This window comes from Arvicanthis niloticus (genome assembly GCF_011762505.2).
Source record: "Arvicanthis niloticus isolate mArvNil1 chromosome Y unlocalized genomic scaffold, mArvNil1.pat.X SUPER_Y_unloc_4, whole genome shotgun sequence".
In the NCBI taxonomy this organism is placed as follows: Eukaryota; Metazoa; Chordata; class Mammalia; order Rodentia; family Muridae; genus Arvicanthis; species Arvicanthis niloticus.
In genome coordinates, this window is record NW_023045021.1 from 2,629,689 (window position 1) to 2,639,658 (window position 9,970).

The 9,970-nt window shown below is 43.7% G+C and overlaps 1 protein-coding gene across 1 annotated transcript; it reads left to right on the top strand.

The window, feature by feature from the left end:
- The first annotated feature begins 2,368 nt into the window (after window positions 1–2,368).
- Window positions 2,369–5,504, top strand: LOC117701332 (testis-specific Y-encoded protein 1). The gene is made up of 6 exons (XM_034493108.2): window positions 2,369–3,105; window positions 4,018–4,095; window positions 4,238–4,346; window positions 4,430–4,575; window positions 4,670–4,755; window positions 5,419–5,504. Exons 1-5 carry the CDS (start codon window positions 2,500–2,502, stop codon window positions 4,730–4,732), a joined length of 1,002 nt encoding a protein of 333 aa, XP_034348999.1. The 5' UTR covers window positions 2,369–2,499; the 3' UTR covers window positions 4,733–4,755; window positions 5,419–5,504.
- Window positions 5,505–9,970: the final 4,466 nt, after the last annotated feature.

The following is a 9,970-nucleotide window of genomic DNA, read 5'->3' on the forward strand; positions in this document are numbered from 1 at the left end:
GACACTTGTAGTGTATTTGGCATAATTCTACCACCTCTCTGGATGGTTTAACAATACATAGGGAGTTTATGAATTCCAAGAATGCTGCTCTTCTGAGCAGTAGATACTGCAGATAAAATTACCCATGGCCTGAGGTCGGTATCTCTATTTTGGTCAAGCTTCAAGGATGGCCCATATAGCTTGATCATGCTAAGCCTTTTTGTCTGGGGAATACTTTTATTCCTGCCCATCATGTTAAAGCTTCTCTTCAACAACATCAACATGTTGGCAGCCAAGTACATAGCTTGAACCTGAAAATGGACCCCCAGACAGAGTTATTAAATTAACATGCTGGCAAGCTAAGGTTGGGTGAGATTCTGCACAGAGCCTTACCAACCAAAGACGGAAGTGCACTGCTTTGGATAATGCATATTCCATGATGTGTAAGGAAGGCATTCTTTTCAGAATGACCTAACAGACTAAGTCTTGTTAATGAAAAAAATAAAAGGGACTGGGGGGAGGGAGTGGGGGGGGAAGAGGCGGAGAGCCTTTGGGGGGCTATTTGGCAAGAATCTGACATGGGCCAAGGATAAGGAAATGGGCTGCTTGGCAGGAATATGAAATTGGCCAAGGACAAGGAAGTGGGTTTCAGGCAGGAATCTGACATTAGGCTAGAACAAAGAAGTAATTTCAGGCAGGACTATAAATCTTAGGCTACAACAAGGAAGTAATTTCAGGCAGGAATCTAAATCCTAGGCTAGAACAAGGAAGACATGAAAATGACTTTGGGCTAGGACAGGAAAGTAGACTCAGATACTTTGGTCATCCCGATAAGCCCTTAGAAACAGTGAACACAGGAGTGTTTGTGGAACTGACTATTTGTGTTTATTGTCTTGTTCGTTCCTTGACTATTTGCATCTGTTGTATTGCTAGTTCCTCAGCCTAGAACGGGCCTTAATACATGCATGTAATTAAAATGGCATAAAAGCATAAAGGAGGAGGGGGGGATGGGATTGGGGTTCTAGGGAAGGCAAATGGGGAAAGGGGATGATATCTGAAATGTAGGTAAATAAAACATTCAATAAAAAATTTTTAAAAAGAGAAGAAAGGGGTTATGGAATCTCCCTCTGTGATGAAGGAAAGCCTAGCTAGGTGTGTGTGTTTCAATGGAGGCTCAGAGAGGCCACTGTGTGAAGCTGTGAAGGTAAAACCTTGATTGCCTTGGAGACCTCAAGATGTTAGAGATGCCAGAGCCCTGGGATACCTGCTGAGAAAACCTGCTCCAAAGGAGTAGAACCATTACAAGTGAAAGAAGTGTGTTGCGGTCAACAAAGCTGCAAGGAATTGGACATCAGACATGGAGATGGAGAGTTCAGGCGGAGAGTACCCAGTTTTCAGTCTTGCTTTGGTCCACTATTTTCTCATTATGATACCTTCCTCCATTTTGGAATGGTAACATGTATTCTATGTCATTGTATGTTGAAAGTATGTGATCTGCTTTTTCATTTTGATTTAATAGGGGGTTTGAAGTTAAAAGACTGCCTTGAGCCTTAGAAGAGACTTTGAACTTTGGACTTTTAAACCGTGTTGAGACTGTACAGACTATGAGGGTTGTTGACATTGGACTAAATATACTTTTGCGTTATGAACAAAAAGTATTCCTGATTTTTCTGTAGCTATGAAAGGAGACCACCTTGCTCCTATTTTGTTAAATAATACACCATGCACCAGCACTCCACTTCATTATAATCCTCAAAGCCTTGACCTCTAAGGGAACCACTTTGCTTATAGTTCTGTGCAGGACTTGAGGGATGATTCATTCTCAACTCTGTCAGCTGAGCAACACCTTGCTTAGTATGTATGAATCCTGCTTAGGGACAGGATTTCATCCCTCTTTGCTAAATAGAAAGGTATGCAAGAAGTGGACCTAATGCCCAAATGACGTCACCAACAGCTCAAGGTTTGGCAAGGACAGTCATTCAGTAGAGGAGCACATACCTACCTGTTCATCTGACCAATGAGTGAAAGTGCATCAACAGTAGTAAAGTACAACAGCACCCCAACAAACACGCCAAGTACTTGCCAACTTGTATGTTTCAGGGAGAAATGACACCGTGGCATAGGTTATGCGGGTGTTTGGATAGCCCATTCTACCCACTGTCTAAAACAAGTTGTGACCTCTTCGGGGTCACAGGCACAAGCTTAAGGCCACCTTGAGAAGTGGCAAGGTGTGAGCACAGGACTAGAACCCGGGGACTGGGTGAGGGCTGTGCTTGTGCACCAGGCTGGTTGGAGGCGGGCAAGATTACCTGTGTACTTCTTAATGCAAGACAATTTGAGTCCCGTCTCCTGCTGACGTCACAGTAGCCCACCCAGTCCCGATAGCAACTGAGTCTGCTATGAGGGGCTGCCGGGAAAAACTCAGAGGCTGGTTGGCGACTCGGAAGACCATCAGGGTGTAGCATTGAAGGGTCCTGCTGGCTTGAGGCGCAAGAGTCCTTGTACAAGGTTGAGCATCCTATGGAGAGTCCCGAGGAGGGGAGTGTGAGCATGGCTCCCCAGGAATTCCGGGAGCTGGAACTCCTGGAAAGCAGACTTCTGGAAGGAGAGGCCCAAGTTCAGGCACCAGAGCAGAGCCCAGGTGCTCCTGCTGGGGACAATCAGATGGTGAAGCCTCTGGTAATAGGTGGTCCTGTGGAGGACGGGGTATCCCTTGCAGAGGTGGTACATCACCCTGACACGTGTGAGGAGGGGGACGAGGCTGCTATCGGGGAGTTGAAAGTCACAGAGGTGGTGGATGTCAAGAATGAGGGTGAAGAGGTAAAGGAGCACAAGCAGGAAGGTGAACAAGATCAGCAGCCTGAGCTGGAAAAGGACCCAGAGCAGGCATGTGATTCTAAAGACCAGCATGCGATACAAAGGTTGCCACAGTCAAGTGGTGGGCCTACAGAAGGCAGATCTAAAATAGAGGAGCTGGAACTTCTTCAGCTGGAGCTCAGCTTTGTGAATGCCCGCTGTAGTGGAGCTTTAGCCCGGATTAAAGCAAGGGTGGCCAAAGCGCGTGGACCTTACTTTCAGCGCAGAAAGACCATAATCCAGGGCATCCCAGGCTTCTGGGCTAAAGCTGTATCCTTAAGTGTTCTCTCTGGGCATCGGCAGCAAAGAGGGTGAATTGGTTAAGGAGAACTGTGGGGGGTTGGGGTAAGAGCTCCAAAGTTTAGACGATGGAGACCAATCTCATGGTGTTCCGCCCAAAAAGTAAGTGGGGCCCTTGTGCAGCAGGGAATGTGTGATTAGGAACACCAATCACACATTGGCCAGGGACACCAATCACTACTTAAGAGTATCCTACCCTTTGTATGGGAAACAAAGTCGTCCCCTTTAGCACCAGCCCCTGTTGATCTCACTGTGCATTTTGATGCATATTTACTGAAGAAATATTTTGTGACTTTTGAGGCAATACATTACCAACAGTCTCCCAGGCACTGTCAATCCCTTTCCTCCACTATCCCCTTCCTATTAACATAGAAGCTGCCTGCATGTGAAAAGCATGCCAGTCTAATGCACAGGCATGCATACACACCCCTTGTACAAGGTCAGGAAAGGCAGATACAGCCCAGGTTCTTGTCATCCTTTGTGTATACATTGGCCTCTAGGAGCCGAGGAATATTAGATCAACAGCCACTTTATCAGGCAGCTAGCTTGTTTTCTTTAACTATGCATACAAGTTTCCTCATGCCAACTGGACTTCTCATATCGATTTTCTCTGACTGCCCATCATCCCCCAGGGTGTCAGCAGATTCCCATGTCCAAAAGAGTGTAGTTTCTTCCACCTACAGAGGTTCAGATTTTCACAGAACAGGAGACTTAGAACATCTTAGTCATCATGTTCTAAGGGACATGGGGCAATGAAGGAAAGACCTCATGCCCACAGGTCTATGTGGAGGCCTGCTCCAAGGACTGCTCTCATTACACAGTGGCTCACCTGCTTGTAGCTCCTCTTTCCATCGTATAGCAAGGTTCCTTGACCAGAAGCAGATAATGAACCATCCCCAGATGTCGTCCATCATCAGCAGCCAGGATGAAGACTTACTGGGCTACATGTTGAGCTTGGAGGTCAGTTGGAATTGTGTCTGGGCAGAGCATAAGGGGAGTTTCAGGAAAAGCAAATGTGGACAAGCATTACGTTTCACTATCATGTGTGTGCTCTCAGAAGACACCTAGAGATTTCCCTTTTATTTCCTCCACATCTTGACAGGTGGAGTACAATCCTGGGCTGAGGATGTACAGAATGATGTTTTCCTTTAGTGAAAACCCATACTTCCGGAATGACATTGTTACTAAGGATTATGAGCTCAGCATCATTGGTATGTATGGTCGCAGGTTATGGGGTGTTGCCTGGACCAGGTATATGGCAAACCCTGTGCTATTCCATATTCCTTTTCTGCAGGATACAAAGAGTCAGATTCTAGTACAATAGAGTGGATAGGTCAGGCTGAACATGGTTATGCCAACTGCATGCAAGACACTACCAGGCTCACTTTCTTCAACTGGTTTTGTGCACACAAATTCCCTGGCTCCAACAGGATTGCTGAGGTTAGCTTTCTCTGACCATCCATTATTCTCTAGGGCTTGGGTGGGTTACTCCTGGGAGTGGGATTTCCATCTTCTGTCCTCCTTCCAATCACAGATAATCATGGATGACCTGTGGCCGAATCCTCTTTACTATTACCCTAAGGAAGACCACTCATGAAGAGAGAACTAGGACACTGCCAGGTGAGCAGACAGTTATATCCTGAAAGGGTGTTTATATGGGGCCTCAGTGGAGAATGAGACAATGGACAGGAATATTTAAGTGTGAGAGAAAGTTGTAAGTATGGGCAAACTTAACATACCTCTGGAGGTGATAATTCCACCGCTACTCTGTGACTCTGTGATGGATTAAAGAGAACTTCCTTGGACTTTTCATTCCTGTTAAGAATCCTGGATCAGAGTGGCTTACCCAGTTTTTGCCTTCAACTAAACAGTTTTCCAACTCAAACCAACATGGTTCTCCTCTGTGTGCTCCTCTGTGGTGACCTCCCAAGTGTCCTCTAGGAGTGAGTTTCTACTAATCCAGGCCTAGGAAACCTGACTGTTTAAATAAACACCTTGGGATATACAGGGAGAGAATATTAGGTAGTCAGGAAAAAAGAAGGCACCACAGAAAGAAAAGATCTGAGGCCTTTCAAAAGTTCTGGGGCCACTCCCACATGTCCCAGTGTGTGTTCATGTGTACATGCATGTCTCTCATCTGTGCATATCGATGTCTGAACCCAGGTGCTGTAGTATTATGAGAATCACCAGTGTTGGGGCGACATCCGTCAAGAACTGGGAAGTATTTAGGAAGCAAGGATGGTGAATATCCACATTGATTATTTTTCTCATATTTTTCTACAGGATAAAGAGCACAGAATTTCTGACTCTAGACCGTTAATGAATGTGCACCACATGTAAAATGGACTTCACTGAGATAAATACTGGCAAAGATCTTCTAGCTTTCTATTAATTATTTGTGGAGTGTGAACAATCACAGAAAGTAATATTCAAGCCCCTGGAGCTAAATTCTCTTCAGTCAGAGTCTCTGACCAGACTAAGGACTTAGAGGATAAGGGTTAAATAAGGAGGTGGATACTTTGCACTGGCGACATCCCTCACAAACACGGGGCCAGTTTCCACTGGGATGGTAGTAAACATGTCTTGCAGGAACAGAGTGATCCCTAAGGCCAGAGTAGATACTGTTGAACAGTAGTCCATTCCCTGTCCCCGGTGAGTTCCTTGGTCTTCCTGTTGTCATAGCTTTACCTGCATCCAGTTGAACAGAAAGTTGTTGGGAAAATAGGAACATGAGTAAAATGTATTTTACAAGTGTACCCCCTTCACATTGGTCATCTCCCCAGAGCTATAAGAATTGCATTAAATGATTTCCTTAATTCCCAGATAAAGATAGTTTAGGGCTTGCATCTCAGCCAGTACAGGGTGACAGTGCCCTAACCACAGAAGTATATAACTATTAATACAAATCTATTTTTGTCTGAAGGAATTGTCATGTAATGTCACCCCTGGCAAGATGGGTACCCTCGTAAAATTACTTGAATGCAGATCCCTTCCTGTGCTAATTCCATCTGAGATCGTCATGCTACAGATGTGTGGAGAGACTCATCAAGGCCCAAAGCCTAACTTTGCCTTGAGGAAGTACTGAAGGAGAGACCTTTCTAGAAAGTGCAGAAGCTCTTTCTAGAAGCACCTTCCACCAGTGAGTGGGTTTGTTTTCCCCAAGCTTCAGCTTCAGTGGGTAGATACCACATTGAGTGTCCCACATATCCCTCTATGTTTTGTGTGAGATGCCCATTCATTGAATATTGGAGATGCTGTCTCCAATATTTACAGTAACTTCCAGCAACCCTCCACCTCAGACCTCAGCTGGAATTCGAGTGGGACTTGGTATCAGCAGTGACACTGCAGTTTTTATACTAAGGGCGGTTACAGTGGAAAGGTAATTCCTTTTCCCAGTACCTAAGGAGCATGAGTTGTCAGGAAGTGTTTGAAACAACTGGCCTGGAAAAGACATGGCCTTTATGTAGAAAGGATGGGGATAGTATCCTTTCTTAAAAACTGTCTTCACATCTTCCCACACAGGAGGGAAAGATGTTTAATCCCAGCTCTTTGCTTCTCCAGAGCAGGATGATGGTCTCTGCACTCCTACCCAGGCAACTCAGTTACCATAGAGCTCCCTTGCAAATCTGAAATGTAGCAGAAACATGAACAGAGAATGCTGGTAGTCTGAGTCTCCCTGTCCTCTCTGACAAACCTAAAAAGAAGCAACAAGACAAAATTTGTGTACAAAATATGGAGCCTGTTTTGTGTTTTCCTTCTTCTCCCGGAGGGCATTGAGTCTGCCCTGGAGTGTTGTTGATAGGCCAGTGATAGTGCACTGCAGAAAACTGGTTTTTCCTTTCCAGAAGATATCAACTGCAAAAACCTTTTGGTTAGAGATGGGGTTGCATCTACTTTCCCTTTACAATGTTGGAATTTGAAGTGGTTTGTGGGTGCTATCATGAACTCTATGCTTATATGTATATCACTCCCATTGTGACTGGAAGATGCTCTTGTATTGGAGTCATGCACCACATTGGGCTCTTAAAAATCATCCTATTCATCCTCCATATAAAATTCTGAACTTGGAGGGATGTCACACTCTTTACATTGTCTACATCTGAATGCTGCTCATGCATCTTATGCACTTCACCCCATAACATACCAAAGTACAAGTACGATGAAAGTCCAACTTGACGTACCAATAATTTTATTGGAATTGATTCAGGACTATGTGTGAACCATAACCTTCAGGAGCAGAAATCTGTGTCACATAAGCTCACCCCAGCATTGTGACAGCTCACAACCTTAGACTTGTAGCAGACTGTGAAGCTTGCAGGTAACTCAACAGGTTGGAGATTATCCTTTTCATATGACTCTTTCAGGGTCTCTCTCTCTCTCTCTCTCTCTCTCTCTCTCTCTATGTGTGTGTGTGTGTGCTCTCTCTCTCTCTCTCTCTCTCTCTCTGTGTGTGTGTGTGTGTGCGCTCTCTCTCTCTCTCTCTCTCTCTCTCTCTCTCTCTCTCTCTCTCTGTGTGTGTGTGTGTGTGTGTGTGTGTGTGTGTGTGTGCAGGCACATGAGAAAGAGAGAGACAGAGAGAGAGAGAGACAGAGAGAGACAGAGAGAGAGAATGTGTTTCGTGGCTTGTCTGAGAATCTTCTGAGAATCTTTGTAGCTTGTTGTGTCTAAGTTTGACTCTCTCAGCAGCCTTTATTACTTATTCTTGGAGAGAAGGGGCCTAGTGAATCTGGTCAGTTTCCGGAAATTTCTAAAGCTGTTTTGAGTTGTGTTGAATTGTTGTCTTAAGGAGCTTCACTGGAAGATGGAATGTTTTAGCCTCAGAGGAACCTGCTATGCAATATTGTACTGCTTCCTCTCTCTTATCATTCATTCTACCACCTCTTCTTCAATGATCCCAGAGACTCGGAGGACTGACTATAGATATTCACCTATGGGCGATTAATTGGGCCATCATGCTACCACAACAATCATTTGTTCTCAAGAGTTTTATCTGTGATTAGTTGTCGAGGATGACAACATTTACCTAAAGGTGGAAGGATACGTATTTAGAAAAAAGTTTGACAGGTATTTCATCGCCATCTAGTTTTTAAAAAATAGAAATTGTTTCCACATTGGGATTAAAATTTTTCACAGATTCTTGTCCTGATACTAGATGTGAACTCCCTCTTTTGGAGCAGGCCTTAAATTTAATTGAAAGGCAAGCCATTATTGCACACACATGCATGTCTTTGCCTAGAATGTCTGCCTTTTAGCATGGAGGTTCTTTCCCTGAGCAGGAATGTTAGTAACAGTTCGTCACCAGCACCATGAATGGGTTATATTTAGTTGTGTTATTGGCAAAAGTGTACCATGAGAACCCCCCCCCCCAAAAAAAAAAAAAAACTTGGGATACTTCCAAGGCTACTGGTTGCTTTCCACAAACTGATGGTAGGGCACTATTGCTGGAGACAGCACCTACACAATTTATTGAACACAGAAAGTTGAGCTGGTACTACCTAGTTCCTTAATCCATACTGCCTTATATTTATGATATTGGAAGATAGCCTGTTTGCTACCATCGAAGTACACTGAACACCAACCCACCTTCAAGTCCCAAAATTACCTACCTGTATGATATGCTGGTTAAGTAGTAGCACAAAAGGTTTGGGAGTTATGAATATAAAACTTGGCTGACACTGCTCTGGTGGCCGATAACCTGAGACTAGATTGCTCTGAGATAGGTCAGAAGCCTAGAGAAAACCAAATAATTATTTGTTAAAAGAACAGTAATAAAATGATGCCTAACAAAATGGAGCATGCACAGTGCCTGTACAGGTTCAAGCTATATGGAGTCTTAGCACTGAGAAGGGAAATGGGCGTGGGCCCCACTCCTGAACCACAAAATATCGCTAATGAACATCCACTTGTCAGTGAAACTTTGTTTTCTAATGGAATGTCATTATACCCACCCGTGAGTAGGCTTCATGAACAGCAGTAAAACATAACCAAAACAGACTCAATTGTTTTAATTTTGTGTGTTTATGAGTTTTGTCTGTGCTTCTCTATATGTGTATGTGTTTCTTCTTTTTTTTTTTTTTTTTTCTTTTTGTCTGTTTGCTTTCTTCTATCCTGGTTTGTTTTTATTGGCTTTTCTGTTTTCTAAGTCAAAAAGAAAAGAGCCATGAAGTTGAATGGGCTGGGTGATGGTAATGATCTGGAGGGAGATTAGGGAGGGAAAATCATAACCAGAATAGACTTTATAAAATTATTTTTATTAAAAAAAACTGTTATTATCAGTACAGTGCTGGCATGGGCTTATCATTTGTTTAGTTCTTGTTCTGCAAAGTAGTATAAGAAACTGTTGGTTTGTTGGCCACTATCTTCAGAGGAGCAACCTGGTTTTTACAAGGTGATTGTGTTATTCCAAAGAGCAACCTCATGGGCAACTGTCTCTAAAATACAGTCTGTTTGAAAATGTTTTACTTGGACTTTAAGGCAACTCAAGGGGAAAGTTAAGGACACTAACATCACTCTATCTTAAATAAAATTATGCCACTTGGGCTTGTTGCAGGGTGTTTCATCTCCATGTGGACCCCAAGGTTCCTAGAAACACCTGTTTCTAGTTGTGGTTTGGGTCTTTACTAGGACACACCTTTAATCCCTCTGGCTGGAATAATGGTACACCGTTAGTACACACCTTTAATTCCAAACAATAAAGGTAAAATTAGTTTGTAGAAGAAAGTATTGGTGTCTAATTGAGTGGCAGACAAAGTAAGAAATCAGAGAAAGATTTGACAGAATAGAATATGCCCAACTCTCATGGTAAGAGGAAAAAGAGGCTACTGGAAGAGAGCAG